We start from the raw sequence: 26,538 nt of genomic DNA, 5'->3' as shown, positions 1-26,538 counted from the left end.
ACACAGCAATATTCCCCTAAATTTTACGATAAAATTAAACAGGGGTCTGGTCTCCCGGGGGATCCAAACACTCCCCTCCTCACCTGTGTCATTGTGGTAGGGGTACGGCTTGCCGGGGACAAACTCGGGGCTGTCGTAGGAGAGCTCAAACTTTGTGGTGGAGCTCTGGTCCCGGATGACCCACTGCTCAGGGGACTGGATACAGCGGATCTTGGTCTGGTCGGGTGACAGCTCCACCTCCGTACTGTCACTGAGGGCCTGTCCAGCCAAACAGAATCGAGTATGGAAAAGAGGAATAGACCGTTTTGGTAACGTATTCAAATTCTATGCATGCTTTGCTCACAGAAGTTGCCCTTAACAACTACAAAGCACGCCATAGGCTTGCTATACTCTTACAGCAACCAAGAGAATTCCTGCCTAAGGAACTTAATTGGGGGAAACAGGTGAATGAAAATGCTTTGTTACTAAGCTGCAGCAAAAGAAACATCTATGAAAAAGTGTATTCTACAAAATGTTCAAATCTGCTTAAATAAATAAAGTAATATCAAACAAAAATTTAATAAAAATCTCATTGGAAATGAATTGCTAAAAGGAGGGAGGAGGTAGAGGAAAAAGTCCTAGAATGTCGAGATTGATGTGCTCTTACAAAAAAGTGCTGAGTAGCAACCACATGACTGACATGTACACAAAGATATAGGCATCATCAGACAAAATCCAGCAAAGATATGTAAGTCAATTTGTTGCCTAATCTTTTGAGGAACAAGGGAACCACTAAATAGCATAAAAAATTACTGCACCAACAATGCAGAGCTCCATAACTTACCCTGGTGATGAGGGAGTAGTCACTGGTCAGAGCCTTGACCCGATGGAAGCTGGCGATCAGACTGACCGGCAGGTAACCCTCACTGTCCATCTGTAGGGAGGAGGATGGTCAGATAAACAGGAAACATGAATTTACACTCCTCACAAGATTGAACGGTTGTGTGAATTGCGCCAAACTGTCAGGCACTGCCAGCCAAAATTTAACCATCACCACTAGCCGCTCTTCACATTTCTAAACATTGCAGAACTTTCAAAGCACAGAGTCACTTACATTAGATCATGTGAGAGAACCTAGGACACTATATTTCAAATTTCTCAGAGCACTTCACAAAAGGCCTATTTCATAACACTAAGAAAGACAGATTACGATGCCGACAATATAAAACTTCAACCCACAGGTTGGAAACAACAAAACTGTACATAGCGCAGGATAATTCCTTGCTATCAACAAAAGCTGAAATCACCATGCCCCCTTCAACCAATATGGGGAGGGGGGGGGGGGGGGTGCTAGATCTGTCAATAACACAAATCATCTTACCTTATTTCTCAGGAATATATCCTTCACAAGGTTTGCAACACTGAAGTAGTATTCACTGCAATGAGGTAATAAGAAATAGGACATCAACATGCAAAATATCATCAATTAAAGGACAAGTTCACCTTCATAAACGTAAAGATTTAGAGAATGCAGCAATATTAGTAGAACACATCAGTGAAAGTTTGAGGAAAATTGGACAATCGATGCAAAAGTAATGAATTTTTAAAATTTTTGTGTTGGAACCGCTGGATGAGGAGACTACTAAGGCTCGTGATGTCATATGAGTACAACAGTATAAAGAAAATGTAAAGAAAATTCAACATATTTTCACTTTTTTCGCATAATAAAAAGAGCACTTAACTTGCCTCTTTCTAAAGGCAATGGGAATAATATTACCAAAAACATATGTCAGTAACGAGTCAAGGGAATGTGTACTTTTTTCAAAAGATGAAATTTTGTGAAATTCTTTTTATATTTTCCTTATATCGTTGTACGCATGTGACATCATACACTGCAGCAGTCTTCTCATCCAGCGGTGACTGCACAAAAACTTCAAAAATTCATAACTTTTGAACGGATTGTCCGATTTTCCTCAAACTTTCAATGATGTGTTCTACTAATGTTGCTACATTCTATCAATCCTTATGTTAATGAAGGTGAACTTGTCCTTTAAGCTTTGCCTGTAGCACATCACTGGATGAACCACCGTCAGTAGGACAGTAAGTGTCAAAACACATGGGTCCCTGTATGAACAATCTTTTAATCCACAGGGATCTGGCCAGAATTAGGGTTTTTTCACAATAAACTTTGCTCTTTGGCAAGAAAACAAACGTCAATATGCCTGTCTCAACAAATGTCATAAATTATTCATAAAGATGGGGAAAATCAATGAAACTTGAGTATAAAATGTAAAACAAAACCTTGAAAAGTTAATGACTGCCTACACAAGTATGCCAATACTCAAGTACAACATGTGTGAAGGTAGCATGACATATGCATATTACAACATTTTCAAAACAAGCAAAAACCACACATGACAGTCACTTAGACCAAAGTAAATAATTAAACTCCTTTCGCCATCACATAATCATACAAGCATGATGCCACGATTGCTTACACACAAAATCAATCAACAATCTTTTCAATGTGAACCTAGACCTACATTTGCTTCTTGACGTAGTCCTTCAACGTGTTCTCGTCGAGCGAGAATCCCAGTCCAGCATTCCTGGGTGTGAACACCGGTGTGGAGCCGTCATAGAACACCGGGCTGGTGTACTGGGGCGTCACAAACTGCGGAGTGTCGAAGTCGAACTCGGCGCCCAGGCCGCTGCCGCCGTCGGCGCCGAGATCATAGTACTGCCGCCCGTAGTCCGGGAATAATTCAGATTCAGGCGATGCTGGATGAGGACAAACGATACATGTTACAAATCTGGTTCGTGCTTTCAATATATATAATCAGAAAATATGGATACAGACTGACTCAAGCTGTTTAACTCTCTGTCTGCCAGATTATTCTGAGACCACAACGCATTCGTGTCTCTGGAAAACATTCTGTGTTTCAAAGTCATGTCAATTTTTATAAAAAAACACTTAGAAATGCAGATGGCAAAGTTGTTGAGCAAATTCCAAGTTTTGCTGTGATGTAATGACGAAGTTATGGCTATGACGCTTTTCAGATACTGTGGCATACTACGATTTATGGATTTGTTTTTTGCGTGGTTGTGCATTTGAGCAAAATACGCTAAGTTGGCAAGATGTCAATTGGCACAGGCTTTGCAAGGTAGGCAGAAGGTTCTCTTTTCTATATTGACTAATTCAGCGAGAAAATCTATACTCCTTTTACCGATTTATCGTGGATTATGTGGCTTATATAATTTTCACATGCATGATTAACATTTTCAGTTCCGTGGAAAACAATGTTTACAAACATGGCCAAGTTTAGCATGAAGGATCTGAGGGAGTTAAAGGTTATTCAATTTCTCCACTTTGCATTTTTAAAGTACTCGTTGGTACGGATGATCCGTCATAAACTCATATTGTCTAGTGCTTCCATGTTGGTTATGCTTCCACTAGAGGTGCTCATACCCCAACTCTTTCCCATAGGCTCACTCTGTTCGTGGTTGGTCGCTGGCGAGTCCAGGCTGTTGCTCTGCCAAAAGTCCCTGGAGTAGCCACCGCGCCCGCCCCTCCCTCGGCCGCCGCCTCCGCCCCTGCCCCTGCCCCGCCCTCGCCCTCGGTACGCCCGCTGGTTCTGCCAACTGCGGCTGTCCACGCTGGAAGCACTGGGGCTGCGGCTCCGCTCCTCCTTGGGTGGGGCGAACCCAGCAGCTGGAGGAGGAATGATGTTCATGTCTTCAAAAGTTTGCCAAGTACTCAGGACACTACGGCAATTCTAACACCTAACCTTGAGTTTTGTCAAATCGATAATGTTTATGTTGGTATGGTATATAACCAAGCATTAAATACCGGGGCACATGTTTTAAATTATATGCCAAAATCACATTGGTACAATAACCACAGTCTTCCTTGCTATGATCAAATAAAATATGATTTGCAAATGAGGGCCATAAACTTTTGAGACGCATTTTAAGTTCTATTAGATCCATGTAATATAACTACAGGTCATTAGTATATCAATTGCGCACCTAACAGCTTAAAACTAGCAGGTAGATGTAGTTTCATGCTCATTTATACATTATATAACAAATTAAATTTGATAGGTCGAGATTGAGAGAAATGTGTCATCACTTTAGGACATCATTGATCTGTCTTGTCCATACCTAACTCAAGTAAATCCTGAAAGAAAAATGAAGTATTTTAGGCATTTACCACAGGTTTCCAAATTGCAAGTCACCACACCAGAATAGTAGAGAGATGCATGAAAAAAAAAAACTTGAGTTTTTCCATGTAGTAATTATGTGACAATTATATCAAACTTTGAGCAGGCACAAAGAAGGGGTCAGAAATGTTTTGTTTTGTTTTGGTTTGGATTTTTGTTGTTGTTGTTGTTGCTGTTTGTTTGTTTAAATTTCAAACAGCCGAACAGGTAACTGGCACAAGCAAAACACATGCTGTCTTGGTACAAGAGCACTGAAAGGTCCAGTTTACCTTTGGAAACAGTGATTTAAAAAATGTTCAAGATATGACATTTAATGCATATGTGTAGGTCTGTTGTACCACAAAACATTCTATCATATAAAGTGTTTGCGATAAAGCCTAAAACATAAGGAGATATTTGTATTTTTCTCAATAAACCGTAACTGTAGACAGTTTAGTTTGGAAACATTTTTTATTATAACTATGGTTCACATTTTGTATATTTAACAACACTTAACATCGATTTTACCCATTCAAATTATTACAGTAGTTGTTTCTATCCCTAACTCACATTTTAGAACTATTTTAGAGCACTAATACTGGGTTTTTGTTTCTTCTACAAATGGTAAATCATGCCTTTAAGATGCATCATGGGAGGTTTACATACCTTTGGTAAGAGTCTCTCTACTCGTTCTGCCTTCTCCGTAAGCCCTTCCTGGCCTCTTGGCAGTGGTTGGGTCGCCGGTGGAGCGAGGTGCCTCCCTCCAGTTCGTATCCCTGTCGCTGTCCCTCATCGGCCTCTCGCGCATCCTGCCGTCGCTTTTGGGGTTGCGTCCTCGAGGGTCGCGACCCTTGCTGCGCGGCTCTGGCGGGTCGAGCGGAAGAGGAATCCACTTCTGTTTTTTGTCTGCAAAGGAAGATGCATGAACACAAGCTACAAAATGAGCCTCTTCATTTTGGTTCACTGAATATGTACAATCATATTCTTATTCTTGAACTGTTTTCCATGATTTGAATCTTTAGATACCATTATGTCACCATATTCAGCCTCCAGTTGTAATTTTGAAATTCCAATGTGTGTTGCAATTCATTTTTTTTTCTATGAGATAGTGACAACAAATTACAGTCAAACCTGTCTTAGCGACCATCTGTCTATAGCGGCCACCTGCCATATACGACCAGTGAAAACAATTACCTCCAAGAGAAAATAAAGAACCTGTCTCAAACGGCCACTTTTTTCTTCTTGCGTGGCCACTATAGAGAGATTTGACTGTATATGCAGGTCACTTGACTTTGTTCTGTAAAGTGCTTTCAAGAACACAAACTACTACAGCTACAGCTTGATGGCAATTAATCAGCTTTAAACTTGAACACCATCACTACAAAGACAGCAATCAGTCATATTGTCTAAATCTAAGTCTCTACATGATGGCTCTCAAATCTCAACATCACCAAGACTGTACATCAAATGAACGTTTCTGCAATCTATACCTTTACCACGATTTTTCTTGTTCTGTTTTTGCCCCTCCTGCCCACTCTCATGACGCTCCTTCTTGGACGAGGCGTTGGCGGCAGGCGGAGCAGCGGGCGGAGTTGACGAACCTGCTAGCGACTTCACGTCCTTGGTCTCCTGTGGGGCTGCCACTGCTGACTCCGAGGGCGTCACAGGGGGAGACGCAGCACCAGCCGCGGCAGCGTTGGTGTTGGGGGTTTTCGTAGAAGAGACAGTTTCAGTCTGGTGGGATGCCTGCTGTGGGGAGGGGCTGGGTGTGGCCGGACCGGTGAGTGGGGGCGTCTTAGCCCCTCCCTGAGAACTAGCTTCTTTCTTGCGCCTGGGAGACTGAGGGTCCTGTCAAAAAGTAGTAACAACAATAAATTTAAACAACAATCACTGAACATATCAAACACGATTGGACGAGGGATGATACGATAAGCTCTCGTGCAAAAGATTCCTCTAGCCTCACTTCATACTCTGAGTAATAATACTGTAGGAACCAGTCTGTCATAAGTTCTTGCCACAACTCATTTAATGTCTATAAAACCCTAATTTTAAGACCAATACTGGTATACTATACATTCAATATAATGGCAACGGAACAAATGCTTTCACAAGTACATTGTAATTGAAATTGGTATGCAAATGACCTTTGGGGAATCTTTGGCTTGTTTTATTAAGATCTCTGCATCAGACTTGCTGTGTTCCCTGTTTCATCATATATCACAACGATTATGCAAAATGCTCCCTAAAGACCTGCAGACATTTACAAATCTTCAGATTCAAAATCCCAATGCTCTGCATTTAATGCTAACACCGATGAAAAGTTGTGACACAACTGTCAATAGTATACATTTCTGCAAGGTTGGGGGAAAGTGACGAAGAGGTTTAGCACAATTACATACATATGTATCTACGTGTATTTGTGTGTGTGTGTGTGTATTTGCATGTATAAGTGTGCATGTATTCTTGTTATATCGGGGTATGTGCTTGTGTGTATGTAATGTGTGTAAGTGTGCGTTCATGCTTGAAATCTTTGATCTCTACTCACCGTTCCTTCCTTGACTGCAGCGCCCAAAGACGGCCAGCTGTTCAGGTCATTGAAATCACTCGCCTGCATCAGGAGACCACATATGACGTCACAATCATGATTAAAATATCCATAGAAACCACTCACCTCCCAAGCACAGAATGAAAATTCCTCAAAGTTCAGCAGTAACAACTCTTTTCAATCTAGGCAGTGGCTCTATATTCACTTTTTTTTTGTTTTGTTTTTTTTGACAGCAAGTTCAATTTCACCCTTTAAATCTTCACTCTTCCTTTTCCTTTCAATAAGCCGTGGCCATTAAAAACGAAGACTTTCCACTGAGTGAGCTGGTAAAATAAGTGTCATTATCCATTACACAGTCACTATAAATAGCTGAACAGACTCTACTCACAAGCAATACAACGGGCAGAGGGGATAATATTGTGTTCCCTATACTCAACTAGCACAATAAAAAGTAAGAGCACAGTGTAACAGAAGTCAAAGCATATGACTGAAACACGAAGACTGCTAACACAACAACAGGAAACTATTCCAATTCTCTCGATACCCTTCAACTCCATCGAATTTTCCCTGTTTGTAAATCTGTCCCCTTTAGTTTGATGAGATCATTCATAGTAAGCATCTCACAGTGACAGAAAACTTTTGCTTTCATAGAAAGTTGACACAAGAGAAAGTTGTCTTGGATCACAGCAGGGAGGAAGGGGAAAAACATAAATAAAGACACATGCATGAGCACTTGACTGCCTGTTTATCTGTCTAGGTAATCCTCAAAAACCTTAAACTTGCAAGTCCTATATCTGTATTGGTCATGTGACTACTGCCTACATTGTATGATATATAAAAGCCTCTTGCTAGTAATTATTATTATTATATTTTTTTCTTTTCTTTTTTTGCTTCAGAGAGCTCGATGTCCTCTTTATGTTCCCTTTGCTAAAGTACGGAATAATGTGCCTCTTTTTACAACAATTCAGCAATAAATCCATGTGCGAATATCATTTTTTTTTTTTTCATGCAACAAGCTAACATTTAAGTTTTGACTCGACCAACCTGAGATAAAAGTGTGTACACATGTCATGGAAGGTCAATTTTTGAAACTGCTTTACACCGACTTTAATTTCAAGGTGAGAAGCAGTCTACATCATTTCTATATCTGTCTTCCCTCCTCAACCAATCTTATCGATCCATGTATATTATATCACTGATTCATCTTTCCACTTATCTACCCACACATTTATTTAGCTACTAGTACATTCAAATCAATCCCCTCTCTCTCAGGAAAATTTTCCTGTCACCGACAAAGTTGGTTTTCATCCCTTTCCATCCGTCTACTATACCTGTAGCAATATCTATCTATCTACTATTATAAACAGATGAATATAAAAACTGGAAAATTAGAAGGAAAAAAAAAAGGAGAAAGAGAGAAAGGGGGAGGGAGAGCAGAGTCTGTTATTTTTACCAGCTGGTAGATGATTCACACAAATTGGAAGTTTAACACCCCATTATTCATCAAATCACTTGTGGGAATTATTGTAAATCAGCTGCACTTTATCTCACATCTATGGCTCAACACATGATGACATAAATGGTATCCTGGGGTACCAAATAAAAATCAGCCATTTTGTTGAACTATTTTTTTTTTCTTTTAAGGTTGTACCCTGGGTGCCAAAAAGTGGGAAATTATTTTGGTGCTGGAGCCAGCACGCGCTAGCCACTGCACTGCATTACACTGCATTGCACTGAAGCACACGCTATTGCTAGCACAGCATACCATGCATGCATAGTACTGTACGAGCTGAAATTTTCGCGTAGAGATATTTTCGCGAATTGCTACTTGGAGGACATTTGCGCGTGTTGTTAATTTCGCGGTTGCAACGGTCTAACTGAACGTAACTATTTGCACGTTGTTATTTTCGCGTGTTGTTATTTTCGCGGTTCAAAGGCGATTCGCGAAATTCGCGAAAATAAAACCACCGCGAAAATTTCAGCTCGTACAGTATAACATGCAGTGGCATAGGAATGCCTATTTACACGCACACACAGTGCATGCATTTCTCTGAGGCTGTCCTCGAGTGGATGTGAGGTGGCGCTACACAACGTGGTACCCCGGGGTAACGCGTGATGCATCACATGATGCTCAGCAGAAGGAATACTCACAAGTTGATATACACTCCCCTTCCCCCACCCCACCCTCTCGATGAGCAAGACAGGCTACTCACCACTGCATTGCTGACTTTCGACGCAGCCTTGACAACAGATGGTGCAGAAGTTGCTGGTACCGATGCAGTCACAGTTGCCGAGGTTTCCTTGTGCTCTGATAGTAGCAAAAAAATAAAAGACCCTCCATTAAGAAATATAATGTAACGATAGAACAAGAGACAAAATATACATCAATAGTAGAGCACCAAAGGCACACTGCTGAGAAATGACCATGATTTCTAATTCACTTGTTAAATGTATCATCACTTGACAAAGTTCAAATGAGGGCAAATAAAATTGATATCTACATTTCAACATCAGATTTTTTTTAATATAGTTATTTATGTATCACATCTATTTCAATATCATCAAGATCTGTTGATCACTGTAAAGGATATTCAAGTGATATGTAGGCCACCTATTCCCAGAAGAGTGACCACAAATTTATATACAGGACTTAATGGTAAGCATTAATACGAGCATTTACAATCTGCTTTTTCTATTATTGTAAATATAACCTCTACAACAGTTACAGTTTAACTATTTCAACGTGTTTGAAACTATTCCATGCCATGATTACCCTTGTACTTCCACTACTGCAGACACTGCACATGTTTGTGATGCAATCATGACTACCCTGACTCTCACATCAAACTTCAAAGGAACTTTCCAATAAGATATTACATACATTCCCTAGCATATTGGTATTATGTACAGATGTATTTTCCTATGATTTTACCTTCATGAAAAAGATCAATTCATACTTGGAATAGAACAGATTAATGAAAATTAAAAGGGCTGATCCACTTTTAATACACCTAAAAATCCACAGATCTGTTTCACAATGCGTCTGTGACACAGGTATGTGTACACGGTATTCTGTGCACACAGAGCGGGTGCTATAATACTCTTGTGGTGCAGCAGTAACTCTACGTGCAGTCTTGGATTAAGACTACACGTAGGTGACTGCTGGTGCACGTGTATTTTAATGAAGCTGCCAAAAATGAGAACACAGCTGGAGAAATATCGCTCTTGTGCTAACGCCACGCCACACTCCAGTGATCACGTTAGACGGAAGGAAAAAGTGCTTCTCCTCAAATTTGGGTGAAAGCGTTTTAAAAAAAAAAGAAAGAGGAGGTGGGGCAAGACATCACAAAATTAAAATCTTGGTCACCAGCCTGAAATTTGAGACATTGACGCCCACTCAGTGGGGATTTGTCCTTGAGACCCATCATGGCTACCATTCAGCCATCTTCCGTCGTGTGGTTGGGACATCATGATTTTCACGGGCTACCGAGCAGAATTGCGCCCTCTTAATTTACAGCCGGTGACGCATTAGGTCACCACGTCGCGGGACAGCCACTAGCCTGGGCTCAAAAGCCTGCCGCTCAGGCCCGATCTGTGATCCTCTGCTTCTCAGTCAATTTCAGCAGACTGCAATGTCTGATACTAGTACCATAGTTTATCCTACCTACATGGTTCACGTTACGATGAAGCACAGCATGGTCCAAGCAGGGAGGAATTAATTTATTTTATATAACGTCTAAAGAGATTCTTGTCATTTAATTGGTTGTTTAACATTGATCATTCTGCCCATTTCACTATGACGTCATCATCTGTGCAATTGTGGCTCCATTTACTGTGCAATTTTGGATCCATACGATTTGCTCCATTGCACGGTCACTTGGGAGCCCAGCACACTATGCGTGTATAACGCTTGCGTTTGCAGTGTGTGTATGCGACAGCGCGCTAGCGTATCAGGCGCTCAGTGAGCACTCTCCCAATCTCAGATTCTCTCTTGTTTCTAAATTAACAAAATATCAAATGAAAAGGATCTATTTCAGGCATTATGTAAAACAAATAATAAATGTTTTTCATTCGTGAAAAGGACAGAATATTTCATTCGGTGAAAGATGAAATGTTTGATCCATTTAACTTGGCTGTGCCTCTTGAATGGATCCTTTCATCTTTCACCTCATGAAATATTCTGTCCATTGCACTCATATTTACATTCATTATTTGTATACTGTGTACTGTGGCACGGAACATTGGTGAATTGAAGCAAATGGCCTTTTTTGTAGTATGAAACAAATTGCCACTGGCATTCAACGCACTGTGTAAAAAACACTCCTGCACACATTTTACTTTCGTGAATCTTGGCTCCTTGCAACATTTGCAACAAGTTTCATGCACATGAACATTTCTGGTTTTGCAGTAGTCTTCCACTGCTACTGGGTCTTAAAATATGCAAATTTCCAGAGAGAGTGTAATCCGAAGCTACTGTACACTAAATCTGGTTTCTGATCAGATGCTAAAGATAGTTTGAAGTACATGACAATGCAAATCATGGTTCTTATCATGACATTTCATATACTAGCACACATGGAAACTGATGATGGGAATTTAGAAAATTATCACTAAACAGAAACATATGTTACAGCCAGTGCACCTTGAAAATACACAAAAAGGAAACAGAAAATCTAGAGGCTTTGACTAAATATCTCCCTTCAGTTCATCCCCATAAGAAAGGAAATAAACTAGCAGTTGATTTATTTAACAAATGCCATAAATGGATTTACAAATTGCATAATTCAAGATGGAGGTGCTCCTTTATTTTTTTTTTTTATATTATTCTAATGGCATGATACACTAGACCTCTTTTCAAATGTCAAATTCACAGCGCATGACACCAGACCTCGTGGCAATCCAGTTCCTAAAATGGCATAGTACAGTATAAAATCTGAAGTATCTGAAGAACCTACACATCGTACAGCACTACAACAGAAAGATAACTACTATACGAAGGCCTATCATGGTTTTTGTTATGTAGGACAGTATTCATCTCTTCCAATATCACACCATTTGCAAGGCACATGCAGCCCAACTTGCAGGCTAAACCGTAACAGCTGTCTCTTCACAGCTCATTGGCAATGCAGCCACCATTCTCACCCAGGTGAGGAACGCCGACTCCTGACCCACATTGTGCCGTGCAGAAAGCCTGCCTGCACTCACTTCTTACATTTCAACAACTATGAAGACGAGAGGAAACAGACTGCAAGAAGTATGTATCATGTTTGAACTATTTTTGATGGGAAAAAAAAATACAGATTTTCTTTAAGAAACTATACAATTACAGGCAAAAGTCAGTGTATGTCAATAACATATGCTTACAAAAATACATACATTATACACTACGGAGCAATATGAAAATTCTACACTGTTAAAGAGCAGATTAATAATTTGAAATTAACACAACTAAATTTTCACCCAAAAACAAACAAACTATAAAACAAGTTGTCATTTTGATATTAATAGAACTATTCATAACAAATAGCTATATAATGATTAAAGAACAATCAGTTATTTTGGCAAACAAAATTTCAGCATACTAGTCTCTCTATTTGTTAATCAATATGGACATTAAGCACTAGTGATACTCTTTTATGAAAGAGTTATTGCAAGTTCTGTACGTATTCTCTTCACCATTTACAACCTTGATGTACTTCAGTTTGATTTCAGACATCACAAAACAGTATACTTACCAAGAAGACTGGCTTTGGTAAAATTCCATACATTTCCTGATAAGGCCATTATTGATTGATGCACAAATATTCCCACAGCTGCAGCTCTACCTTCCTTTGGGTTTTTCCACTTGCGACACTTTCACAATATCAACAGCTCAACCACAATAAGGCCATGATCTTTTATAGTCTACCACTCAAAGCGACAACGGCAAAAGTTCCACATGTAACATTTAGACAAGGGCACATGTGTGGTTGCAACAAGACTGTTATATTACCGAAAAAAAAAAAAAATGCTCATTCCAAAACTTGTAACTCAAAACTATGAAGCTCTAAATAAGACAGTGCGGGCTAATGCCATAAATGCGCCTTTCCAGAAGCTGTGAACGAGCTGCGCAGCAAAAAAAAAAGCAGGGCTCCTGGTGCCACCAACCACACCACACGTCACAATGTCCCTTCTGCGCCGCAGACGAGCACCACTAGAGCAGCGCACTCGACCCCCTAATGATGACACGGCCCGCAGGCACAAACGAGATAGCTCAGACAACGTGGTGAGCTACCAGGGCACAGATTACTGCATCATTATCATATCCACGGCCGACAACAGCCACACACCACACACCCATGCCTAGGGTGAGACTTGTAACACCTGTTCCCATCATATCTATACCTCTGACAAAACTGTGCCGGCAAACAAGCGCCAATATTTGGGCGTTGAATTGATAGTTCACATCTGTCCATCACTTTGTGTATTGTGCGAGTGAGCAGAGGGTTAGTTAGTTAGAATGATAGTTGGTAATGACAGCCAAAAGACAATTCCTACAAATTTTGCTGATCTATGATGAGAACTTATGAGCAACAAATTAATAAAGCTGTTGCTAAGTATATTTTCAGGACTCGACACTAACATGTTTCTCTGGTGGCCCGTTCATGCTACTTAAATCTTTGAATCTGAAATTTTGGCAGTCCAAAAAAAGAGATGTACAATGTATTAGCCCAAAATAAAAGGAAACATAATAAATCTGGAATCTTCATTGCCCAATTGGGCTACCAAAAGATCTAACCTTTTTTGGAAATTTGATGGCCTGGCATCAATTTCTAGTGGCCCTGTGCCACCATTAACATCGAGCCTTGATATGTATTTTTTAATGCTTGTTTATCACAGTTTGCCAAGTTTTTTCTAAAGTACTGTACTTTCATGACCAGGTGTAACCATGCATTACTTGATTCGATGTTGCTACATTTTTTTTTTCTTTTTGCATGTCACGTCATCACATAAGGAAATAGATTAAATGTGACAATACAGTGCAAATTTACCAGCATCAGAAACTGTGATACATTATTCCCTACTCATGCAATGTTACATTAGATCAAAAGCTACTACCATTTTGCATTCTAAGATTTAATGTGGCATAAAAATCAAGGGGAAACATGATTACACAGGTTACACAAGGCAAGTGACTACTTAATTAATACTATTTTCATTTGCATAATAATTATTTCTTTAATAAGGTCCTAGTTGATTGATTCACTTCATTTCACATGTAGCTAAATACTTCTTGATCCTTATTTCATAGTTTGTGCTCAACAGTTTTTGCAAGGTCATGCAAACCCTGCACTAGCGTCTTAATAAATATTTGAATAAGTCAATAAACTGTTCTGGCATATCCATCATATTAAAGAGATGAACTATAATGTCAGTACATTGTACTACAATATTTCATTATACCTACCAAATCAGCCCAGTTTATGTTCATTATTTTCACAAGCTTATTATAATCATCAAAATTGCCAAGAGAAAATCACCTCAGAAACTGACAAAACGAACTATATAGAGGAAGATGGACTGCAAATCTGTATTTCACTTGCATTACCTATCCCCCCCCCCCCCACCAAAAAGAAGAAAAAAAAAAGAGAATGAATAGCACAAAGTACACCGGCCACGTGAGTCACTCATACCATATTGTCGGACCAAAGATGCTTGACACCATCTATTGGTCTAACTAGCAGGCAGCTTAAGATGCTGAAAACATGAAGTAGGACCAAAGGCAGGTAAAAAAACTAAAATCAGCAAGAGAAAATTTTTACAAGCCCTCCCATAGCCAACTTGTGAAGGACAGCAGAAGCATACATGTATCAGGGATGGACAGACCAAATTACAAAGGGGCATGATCTCTAGCTTCCATACACTCAAAACGTGGCAGTGTGTTACTAGTAAATCTGCCCATTCACAAACACAATGGCACTGCCTTTTCCACTATGTGTACATAGATGTACAATGTACATGGGTACACAAATATGTGTTGCAACAAAGCATGCGTCCATGTGTGTGTGAGAGCATGCATTCCACGTGTGAACAATCTCTGCAGCAAATGTATGAGAAGGTAGCACAGTGGGTTTTTTTTTTTTTGTTTTTTTTTTTTTTTTTCATTGGCCCTATTACCATGAAAAGTGAAACGCTCCATTCCCCTCACACATGTGCTTCGTATCAACATTTCTGCAACACTGTATCCAAAACTAAATTCATAGGCTTATTAGATAAAATGCAAGTACTGTGCAACCGGGAAGTATTGTATCATACTATATCCAAACACACAAGAAGATGAATGTCTCTGTCACCGGACTGCATATATCTTGCATCGACATACTTGTGGCCAAGACATTACACAGGCTAGCGCTTTGCTGCAGTTTCATACAGCTATTTATTACTTTTTACAACCACACAGTTGATCCTACAATGAGCAGAGCGTATTTACTGGTAATACCACAGATTGCAAGTGCCTGACCTGGTGCACCCATAACTCTCCACTAGGTGTTTTGATTTTGAATAATGTAATATTGATTTTTGTAACTGAAATCTGAATAAATAATAACAATAATAACAATAATAATAATAATAATAATAATAATAATAATAATAATAATAATAATAATAATAATAATAATGATAATAATAATAAAAACCTGGGCCTTGAGTGAAATCTGTCTCAGACCCATTTTCTTGCCTTTGAGTGCCCCAAATGTTTAGTTTTTAAATCTATTTCTTTTGAAAGTTGGGTTTGTTTGTTGTTTTTTTTACTTAATAAATTCTGCCCCTAATCCAAGACTTCCAGTGTAGGTACATTTAATATTAGTAAACTGCCTTTGTTCAATAACAAATTTCAGATCAATATTCAAATGAAATTTGTTTGAATCAGAGCAGCAATAATATGAACAAAATGCAAGCTACAGCACATGTACATGTACCTTTGGCTGTTGCATCATATTATAGCTTGCCTCTGTTGACATCAATTAATCTTCTACCAGATGCCAACAGACTGGAATGCCCGGGATTACTTGATGATGTTACAAAGGCGAGCCTCTGATTACATTCTTTCGGTATTCCTTACAGTGTGTTTACATCAGGAGGTCCTAATGGGCTGTACAGCAGGCACTGACTACACCACCCTATGTAGTTGGTTCATTCCACTGCCACAGTCCCATGGGTGGGAATCTGTGTCATGTTTAGCATATGGCTATTTCATGTCCTGTTATGAGAGGGTCAGATGCAGAATGACCTAGACATGCATGGTTTTGAATTTCCACAATGGAAACACAATAACACATGAAATTGGCACTACTCTGTTAGGTGGCAAATGTATAAATACATAAATAATATACTATATATAAAGAACATGGAAGGGGAAAAATCATAATATGAAAGGAAAAAAAATAATGCCAGGCTAATGAAGGAATATAAGACAAATGAATATCCAATGCATTGTGAGTCTATGTGAGCATTTATGCACAAATTTCAAAGTGTGTGTCTCTGCATTACACTGATTTTTATTCCTGTGTTACTTCAGACACATTTCACATAAGTTACAACATAAAGATGACTCACTTACAGTTGTAGGCCTACATGTATTAGCACTGCATAAAACATTCTGTAAGTTTTCTCTCATTTCCAACTATGAAGACACAATGGGGAAGTCAGTGTTATTTCTCACAATTCTTATGCTTATGTGTACATTTTAGAGCAAAAATAAAGATTTTGTCAACATAAAGATTTTGTCAACATAACATGGCCAGAGAAGAGCCAGTCATGTGCGTGCTGCAATGCAAGACTATGTTTTGTCTCCATCTTCACTCCCATTGACCTCTCAGCAAATCTGAATGACTGACTGACTGGGTAGGAATCACGAGTGTTTATTGGAAGGCTGCCAAAACTTTCTTTACTTACTTCTCATCTTGTGGGAATGAACAGGACTCAGTTGTTGTTTTTTTTAATCTTTTTTTATTGGGGGGGGGTGTGACTGGGCTGTACGTATACAATGTAAGTACACATCAGTTTCATATTTGCATAATGTGCTCGTTAGAGTACTTGAGTACTGGTCTTTTCACTAGTGACTCAAATAAGACTGGGTTTGAAGCTTGCCACTTCAGTTATCATTAGTGGGAAAAATTGACACTGATTGAAGTTTGGACTCACATCAGTCTTATGGTTGCAACATGCAAATGTAGCTCAAGTGATAAACCCATCAATTCCCCAATGATCAGTTGTTACTGCCATCTCATTATTTTTTCCAAATGTGAAATAAGTGCGAGAAAATAAGAACCCTTACAAGTATAAGTACAGTGTAAGTTTGAATTTGAAATTAATGTCAAAAATCATCTTTTTTAGACTCACACATTTTGTTATTCAGATTGAGCAAAAAGCATACTTGTGTGTATAAGCACATGACAGAGGGAGACAGGGAGAGGAAGAGAGATATCTAGTACTGTACATGTATGCATCACAGTGTGCATATTGTGTGAAACTGAAAACTTGTGGTGCTTGATGATTAATAAGAAAACTGACTGAAACAAGAGACTATCTGTATTTCCATATCAGTCAAAAGATTAGCTGTGCAAACACCCTAACAGACAGCCCATTACCCTGTAGTTTCCACAATAGGGCATTATAACAATAGCTTTAATGACCATTCCCCTGGGCAAATTCCCATCTCTGATAGAGTTAGCTCTGACCTTTGCACTTCCAGAAGCAAAGCTCTAGTCCACCTAGTATGTCTTCACAAGAGTGTAAGCAGTAACCCTATGGACTGAAATCTCACTCCAGTGCACGCTACCAACACTGCCACATTGCATGGTATGGCTCTAGCATCAGAGAAGGTCTGCCATTACGAATCTACTCGGCCGTCAAAGCCTCACACACAATGCACACTGTGGGGCCCCTACACCATGACCTTCAGCTTCAATGCACACATAATCAATGGGCAGCATGCTTGCTCCGGTCAGGTGTAAAATTGCATTGTGGCTGCAATGTTGCTTTGTACAACAGTGTCAGCATAAATTACAGTATTTTCCTACACCGTGTATGTGCTACACAATGTACACGAAACATGGTGAGGATCATAGCAGTTTCGACTCAGACTCGTGTTCACGTCTCTGACAAAGTTACCATATGGTAGGCAAAAGTGTATAAAGGCCTCACAGAAAGATGATCCAACTATTGCTGTTTACCGTCAATACATCAAACTCAACAATACCTATAGAGTTAGCACCTTTTTGCGTTGTCCCAAATCCTGCACTTTCAAGGCAAGTGTGCCACAAATGAAGATGTGTATGCCTTGTAGTATACGCTTAGAACCTGAAAATGGTGACACACCTAGGAAACTTATACCGAGTCAGTTTTGGACTTCAGTCAAACCTGTCTATAGCAGCAACCCACAAGAGACGAATAGAGTGGCTGTTATAGACAGGTGGTCACTATAAAAAGGTTATATGACCTTTGAGTGCATTGCCTACATGTACGGTGTATCATCGTTGTATACATCTACAAGTACTCACATGTATGTGCATACGCATGCACACATGTGTTTCGTGCATTGAACAATGCCAGTATTGATCAAGTTGTTGCACAGTAGCATGTATACAATCGTGAAGAAAGCCTTACACACTTGTCCATTATCATGACTGAATGAGTGATGAATGTAGGGGTGGTGATCACTGAACGTTACCCATGAATGACTGGCATGGCTACAGAGCAGAAAACACAAGGAATTGTCGGCTTGGCTGCAGCAGCGGCTCCTTTGTGGGTCTGTTGCTGCTCCCGGTGGCCACTATAGACAGGTTAGAATGTACCGTGGGAGTCAAAATTTGTGGCTGCTGGCCACGTTAGACAGGTATTCGCTATACACAGGGTCTCTAACAGGGCTTTTCTCTCGGATTTTTCAGTGGCTGCATACCGCAGGTGGCCACTATAGACAGTGGCCGCTAAGGCAGGTTCGACTGTATATACAAAATATTTTTCCGCCGAGTGCTCTCAACGGAACAGCTTACAAATTATAAACTGAAGTCCGCGCAGGTCTTCGTCCTCCTAGACTGACATCAAATAGATAAAGGAACGTAATCTCAAATTTAACTCAATAAACTGCAATAAGGCCTTTGCTTTGAGAAGAAAAAAAAAGAAGACATACATTGTATATCAAATGCAGGAAATGAATGAACACACTTAGTGCATCTGACAAGGAAAACAAAGAGAGTTTCACTTTAAACAACATAAGCAGTACAATGTAGTTGTTGAAAATTAGGCATATTTGATGGCTACCTCCACTTCTGAAAGACATGTACCTTCAATGTCCTTTATCAATACAGCAGAATCATTTTTTCTTTTTTCATTTCAAACATAATATGTGACACCATTTCATATTAGGTCAGCCAAGTTGTGGTCAGATGTCCTTCTTCCTCTGGCCAGTAACAAAAGCTAATGGCTGGTTTTACCTTCTGGGATTAATCATCAAAATCTTCCTATGCGTGACACTGTTGACACTTGCCAAATACACACATTTGTATGCTCTATCATTTTATATCTATCTTCTTTTTTTTTGTGAGTGTATGTGGGAACACTCACACAACAGCTGTTCATTTTCAGTAAAGAAGGCCAGTAGATAATTCCAACAACACGTATAATGAACCTCACTCTCACTGATTGCACATATCACAAATGCTTCGCTAGATGGCAGCATTCTAATCACTAACTATTAGGATCACCGTTCCCTATAATATAACAAGAGAAATTTTCAGCAACATAACTCACGTACAGAGAACTCTTCTGTTCTCAGATTCATGTCACTTGGAATGCAGGAACTTAATTTCTTGTTAGTTGTTGTTCTTGTTTATCTGGTTGGCAGGTCTATATTGTGCATTTTAATGCATGCATCAATGGCAGGTTATGTCATCTGATTTTCTTAAGGTGTAAAAAAAGTACTGTAACACGAGGAAGGTTTGTGTGCATTTTAATTTTGCGAATTTCACGAGCACCAACATTCGCGAAATCAAAATGCGCGTGGAAAGTTCTTGCCCAGATAACATGCATTGGATGCCAGTGGTAATTCGCGAAAATTTCATGCTGCGAGAAAGGCCATCGGCTCCAATTCGCAAAATTTTCATGCCGCGAGTGAATATATTGTTTTACAGTACTGCGTTCAGACATGTATACATGTAACTCACAATGTGGTCCTGTGATGCTATATTGTGTATGCACTATCAAGGTATAGTAGCGTCAAACCTGCCTCAGCGTCAAACCTGCCTTAGCAGCCACCTGTCTATAGCGGTCACCTGCTGTATGTGGCAACTGAAAAATCCCACCAAAAGAAAAGCCCTGTTAAAGACCCTGTGTATAGCGGCCACCTGTCTAACACGGCCAACGGCCACAAATTTTGTTTCCTGCGGTAGATTTTAACCCGTCTATAGCGGCCACAGACCCACATGGAGATGTACCAGAGCCAGTAATTCAGCAAGTTTTTCTGCTTTGTTGCATGTCAGTCATTCACGGGCAATGTTCAGTGATCGCCACTGCTGCATTCATCGCTCATTCAGTCATAATAATGCACTCGGGTAAAGCTTTCTTCACGACTGTACACATGCTACTGTGCAACAACTTGATAAACATCGGCATTGTTCAACGCAAGAAACACATGTGTGCATACATATTTATGTGTACTTGTAGATGTATGCAACGATGATACATGTACATGTAGGCAATGCACATAAAAGTCGAATAACCTGTCTACAGCGGCCACTTGTCTATAACAGTCACTTTTTTTGTCTCCTTTGGGTGACCGCTAAACAGTACTTTGTATGTAATGTCTACAGTAAGGGATATCATAAATGCCCACTATTCTAATTAGGCAGTGAATTTTCGCTCCTCTGTGTTTAACGAGATTTGTTACAACTTTTGATTTGTAAGTTGATAGCAATCTGACACTTTTCCTTCAAAAATCTGAAGTCAATAGCATCAGTAAACCTGCATTTTGTATCAATGCTCATATCACAAATCTCATTGATAAGTATTGGACGAGTCATGTGGGCTGACATGGGTCAATGGACGCATTGTATGAGGTTTGGCTGTCCACAGTTGCTTCCACTAAACAGAGCAAGAGCGTGCAATTGTCTTCCACTCTTTCTGAGAGTGAAACAATTTCATGTGAGGAAAGTTTGGTTTTTCACACTCATAACTAAAATCTAGCTTTACAGACACACAATTGACTAGAAATGTCGCTATGGTGACTGGTATGCCTCCGCCATAATTTATGATTCTCCTAATAGGTCAATAGTACGTCTTGACAATGTGTGATGACAGTTTTAACATATTTAGCAAAATGTGTTGAATGTTCACTTTCCTTGAACTAGCTTTATTTGGATGAATGGCTATATTTTCTAAGAGAGTATGTATTTGGGAATGAGGATTTTCACTTGACATCTGACTCTTTTATAAATTTTAAAATGCATTGAGTAATTTTCAAGGTATGGAGAAAAAGTATAATTTCAGTATTAAACAGTAAATTGTTAGAATTTTAACCTGACCTTTGACCCTATGACCCTAATATTCCCAAGAGAATCACTGTCAGGCAGAACATGCAAAAAATGTACTAAGTTTCATGATGATACCTTGAGCCACTTCCTAGATATGGAAGAATTGAAATGTACCACTTTCATGTGACCTTTGGCATTTTGACCTTTGACCTTTTAAGCAAAAGACTTCCCAGAGAATCTCTTTAGTGTAATACATGTATACACGAAGTTTCAAGAAAAATCCAGCAGGTATTGCATAAACATGAGGGGAAAAGGTGAAATTTTGAGGAGTTAATCTTGACCTCTGACCCTTGACCTTTGACCCCATGATCTCAAAATTCCCTAGATAATCACTGCCAGTCACTACATGCATATGTACTAAGTTCCACGAAGATACCTCAAACCACTTCCGAGATGTGAGGAAAAAAAGAAAAAAGACATTTTAACACATTCACTTGACCTTTGAACTTTGACCTCATGACCTAATACTCTGTCTAGAAAATCTTCATTTGGTAGTACATGCATACACTAAGTTTGAAGAAAATAACTTTAGGCATTGCATAGATATGGGGGAAATAGTGAAATTTTGAGCAGTTGACCTTGACCTTTGACCTCGAGCATGTGCGCCCAAAAGTTGGCACAACTTTGCCCACTTATACATACACACACCAAGTTTCATTAGGATACCTCAAACGGTGTTTTAGTTACGCTGTCCATAAAATCGATTATGGACAGATGGACAGAAGGACGGACAACCCAAAAACATAATGGCCCGAATTCACGAAGGTGGTACAAATGAAACCATGGTTTAAACCATGGACAAAAACCATGGAGTGTCAAGTGTTGCAGGGAATATTTCTTTACGAAATAAGTCATTTTGTCGATGAAATGATTATTTTGTAACGAAATGACAACATTTTGTAACTAAATGAACATTTCGTCCACGAAATGATAATTTTGTTAACGAAACGGTCATTTTTTTTTCGACGAAATGACCAATTTCGTAACGAAATATTCCTTGCGACACTTGGCGCTCCATAGTTTTTGTCCATGGTTTAAACCATGGTTTCATTTGTACCACCTTCGTGAATTCGGGCCAATGCCTCCGGCGACACTTCGTGACGGAGACATAAAAAAAAAAAGGGGAGGGACTAACTCAGGATAGCATGTAAACAAACAAACATAAACATATCCTATACTGTGTATATAAGTTCCTTTATGCCAAACAGAAGAAAAGCAAATCAAAATGTATGCAAGCGCAAGAAGGGCTAAGTCTACACCATAGAAATCAAATGTCCTATTGCACTGACCTACCTGGCAGAAGCACTGGTCTGTGGGAAGAAAAGGTGATTACTGCAGTACTGTATGTGACACAAAGGAATACTCACCATTGACCTTAGCAACCGGGGCAGCAGCAGCAGCAGCAGCAGCAGATGTAGTAGTAGTAAGTGCCGGACTTGAACTACCAGCAGCATTTGCTGTGGGTGCCACGACAGGATTAATGGGTGCTTTGGTCCATGCATTGACTTTAGGCGGTGGTGCCGGCGTGGCATCCACTTTTTTCTTGGCCATCATTTCCTTCTTGGCCTCCTCGGTTTCCTTGGGGTCCCTGGCACTCTTGTCTGTCCTTGGGCTCTTTTGCTTGTCACGGGGCCCGTTGGGCTGTCTGGAGTTAGTCCTACCCCCACCAGACTTGGCTGCCTGATAGGCCTTGCTACTTTGAGATTGCTTTTGATTGGAGTTTGGCGGTGGTCGTGAGGCCGCTGAAACTGCGGCCGGCTGAGGCTGCGAAAGAGACGGAGGCGGCGGTGACGTCACGCTGTTTTGAACACTTGGCACCACAGGTGGTGTCACCTCCTTGTTCCGATGCCATGCATTCACTTTAGGCGGGGGAGCTGGAACAAATTTCTTTTTCTCCACCGCTTTCTCGGGCGTCTTGCCATCCTTCTCCTGCGCTTCTTCCTGCTTTCCGTCCTTGGACACAGGGGGTGCTGTCGCTGGATTCACATTTTCCTTCGACTCGGACGAATTCTGCGCCGCCTGATGGTTCTCCGTTGTGATGGGGTCCTGCTGAACTTTCTCCGGTGGCCCTAAAACAGCGCTGCTGTAGCTCGGCTGTTTCGCCACTTCAGCAGCCATGGCAACCTGGATCTTGCACCACTCTCAAAACACTTTCACACGACTCGTTGCTGCAGAAATATTGGTTCTCGCTGATGTATGCTCAGTGTTTTTGGCTAGGTGCAGCATGTGTTCTTCAAACTGCCATGGCTGGGAACAAAGTTCCTCGTAAATCTGTCAAAGATGCAACACTCTTCAGACTATGCTTTCGAGGATGGTCTGCGTCAGGAAGCTCCCTGAAATCAAAACAGAACCATCATCAATCATCATTGTTACTTCTATGTGAATTTAAAAATAACGCTTCTAGCAGCCTTCAGGTGGAGGCATAAAAAGCCATTGTGAAGTTTATAAAGTTAACAGAATGAAGTCACACAAAATTTAAGTAATCTATCTTCATAGTATCATTTCTGCTTCTCTTCTTTTTTTTTTCTTTTTTTTTTTCCTTTTTTAAAAACTTTTTTTTCTTACACTGCCATGTTTCAAGTGTCTTTTCTGGCATGATACACTTCTCTGAATACTGTACTTAGCACCACTAGTTTTGGCCACTATTTTTTTCTCGAAATGATCCTTCCAAACATGTCCTATTAAACCAAACTTCCGGATGCAATAAAGCAAACAAACCAAGTTCTTCTTGGCTCTCTGTCATGCCAATATCTAGACTGGAAGGTCCAGTAAACCATGTCTTGTTTCAAACCATGAAAAATTAACTATTAACAAATTAATGAATATTGTCATATATTTAGCAATTCTAAATTTTTGTGAATCAGCACTACCCAACGATTTTGGGAGCGGCTAAATTTGGGATCGTGGAGTACAGTACAGAGCAATGTATATGTGCACATCACATTCACATCGGAATAAGAGTCAATATTTTTGTGTGTCTTTACATTCGTAAATAGCACCCGACTCGCTAAATTCGCAAAAATTGAAACATCGCAAAATATTTGGCGTATACAGTAATGACTTCTCACCCAGTCTACAGCCATCATTTTGGTCTATTTCCTTTCCTTTATCTGTCAAAATTTTGGTATACAAGGCATTGTAGCATGTCACAATAAAATACTGGATTTGTATTTGTGTGTGTGTGTGTGTGTGTGTGTGTGATAAACTGAACATTTATGTTGTTCAGCATGTGCTTTTACCTTTTTTCATATGTGGCTGATTGATGTTTATGCCATGCATGTATTTATTGTTCTATCCTAATATGCCTTTTCAATTGCTTAAATACAATCATCGTTATTTTGTTATAATTTTGTATTATTTTGGATATGAAAATGAATGAAATGAATATGAAACATGGAATATTCGAAATGTCACAGTAATTATTAATGCTGAAAATTAGTCACATGAGTCAAACTTACAACTAGAAACATATTCTGCCTAAAGACTTATCTTTTGATTATGACTTGTGGCAAAATGCAGCCAAGATAGAACTGGAAAACAACTATAACCCTGAAGACCACTGGATCAAACAAATGCATCCTTCTGACCTTGGACCCCCTTGAATGTAGGCAAAATGGCACATCTTCCAGTCGTACTGGTGCTTTTTTTTTTGGGGGGGGGGGGGTTACTGTATAAAAGAATGGATTTGGTCTTTACCTTGCTTATAAATAGACAAAATCATAAGAAAAGCATTTTGTAGTATCCAAGCTAGTTTTAAAATTCAAACTCATTGGGCATGTCTGCCTGTCAAAAAATAGTGGCAGTGCGAAACCTAGGCTGAATAACCTGTAATTATGGTTAATCATGAAAATAAAGCTACAAAATATACATTTTCTTAGTGCTCGCTACTTTTTTTTTTTTTTTTTTGGGGGGGGGGGGGTTAAATTCCATTGCTTTGTAACCCAAGGGCATATGATGTTAACATAAATTGTGAATCATAAGATGTGAATGACTCTGTCTCACTTACATTGTAATATCACATGGCCTTGTCTAGCCCAAGCACACTGTGCTTGCTGCTTGGAAATACAAGTTAGGCCAAGTTAAAGGGTGTGTACAGTTCTGGTTGAGGTGAGGATTTAGCTTTTAAGGTTTTGCGAGATATTCAGAAACCACTCTATGAGATGTCAAAGAGCATGCAATTCTAAGGGGTATCAAAAGTTTATTTGATGAAAATCGGTTTTGAAATGGCCGAGATATCCAAAAACAAGGTGAAACAAAAAGATCCTAATAAAAGGGGTGGCATGTCGCCTTTTATTATTATCACTTTTTTGGATATCTCAGCCATTTGAAAACCGATTTTCATCAAATAAAACTTTTGATACCCCTTAGAATTGCATGCTCTTTGACATCTCATAGAGTGGTTTCTCATTATCTCACTTAGGAATGTTATAAACCTGAATCCCCACCTCAACCGGTACTGTACAATCCCTTTAAAAACAAGAAAGCACTGTAAAAGTGGATATTTTCGCGCGACTATTTTTTCGCGCTCAGCGGGGGAACAAGAGTTTCGCGTGTTTTTAATTCCGTGGAATCAAGACCTCTACTACTGGAACATATGGCAGGCAAAAATATTCGCGTGCTTTTACTTTCGCGCTAGTTTCTGGTTGCACGAAATGCGCAAAAATTTCAACTTTTACAGTAGTTTCTTATTTTTTGAGAGTGGTGATGCAGGAGGTCCTTACTGTTTTGGTGGCTGCCCAAAAGTGGTAAATATTTTAAAAAAAAAAAAAAAAAGGCGCAACTCAAAAAAAGATGCAAACAAGAACAGTGATCACAAATTTTTGATACTTCAATCACCATTTTGAATAAAAAAGAAATATGGCACCCGTACGAAGGTTCGACCTCCCATGCCAAGGTTTAATCATGCACAAGAGCGTATAGGCCTAGACTATTGACCGATTCTGTGACGCGCTATGTGTATTTTTGGCATGGGCAGCGCCATTACGCGGTGTCTCAGCCGACCCCCCCTTCCCACTCCCCACCCCTCTCCCTACATTAGCACGCCCGCAGAATGAAAAACTGATGCATGGTTGCTTTAGCCAATGGGCTTCTCGCATTGAGTGCGCGAATGCTTGCTTAGTGCGCGAACCTTTGTTACAAGTGCGCGATAAACATGTTGCCCGTGGGGTGGGGGAGAGCAGGGGGGGGGTCGGCTGAGACACCGCAATTTGAGCTCATGGCTGCGCCCAGTGCCATAAAATGTCTG

General features: G+C 39.8%; 1 protein-coding gene across 1 annotated transcript in view; it reads right to left on the bottom strand.

Moving 5' to 3' along the window:
* The window catches only part of LOC140235190 (uncharacterized), a 34,953-nt gene extending 10,854 nt beyond the window's left edge, over nucleotides 1-24,099 (bottom strand). The window contains exons 1-10 of the mRNA XM_072315225.1: nucleotides 22,661-24,099; nucleotides 8,937-9,031; nucleotides 6,724-6,786; nucleotides 5,669-6,026; nucleotides 4,845-5,084; nucleotides 3,470-3,688; nucleotides 2,523-2,757; nucleotides 1,361-1,415; nucleotides 824-913; nucleotides 84-258 (exon numbers count right to left, since the gene is read on the bottom strand). Of these exons, the coding sequence (XP_072171326.1) occupies nucleotides 84-258; nucleotides 824-913; nucleotides 1,361-1,415; nucleotides 2,523-2,757; nucleotides 3,470-3,688; nucleotides 4,845-5,084; nucleotides 5,669-6,026; nucleotides 6,724-6,786; nucleotides 8,937-9,031; nucleotides 22,661-23,411 (2,281 nt within the window). The 5' untranslated portion in view covers nucleotides 23,412-24,099. The remainder of the gene's footprint in view (nucleotides 1-83; nucleotides 259-823; nucleotides 914-1,360; nucleotides 1,416-2,522; nucleotides 2,758-3,469; nucleotides 3,689-4,844; nucleotides 5,085-5,668; nucleotides 6,027-6,723; nucleotides 6,787-8,936; nucleotides 9,032-22,660) is intronic.
* Between the last annotated feature and the right edge of the window lie 2,439 nt (nucleotides 24,100-26,538).

This window comes from Diadema setosum, chromosome 11 (assembly GCF_964275005.1).
Source record: "Diadema setosum chromosome 11, eeDiaSeto1, whole genome shotgun sequence".
Taxonomy (NCBI): domain Eukaryota; kingdom Metazoa; phylum Echinodermata; class Echinoidea; order Diadematoida; family Diadematidae; genus Diadema; species Diadema setosum.
Note: the sequence above shows the minus strand (reverse complement) of the source record. Positions and strands in the feature narration are given on the sequence as shown.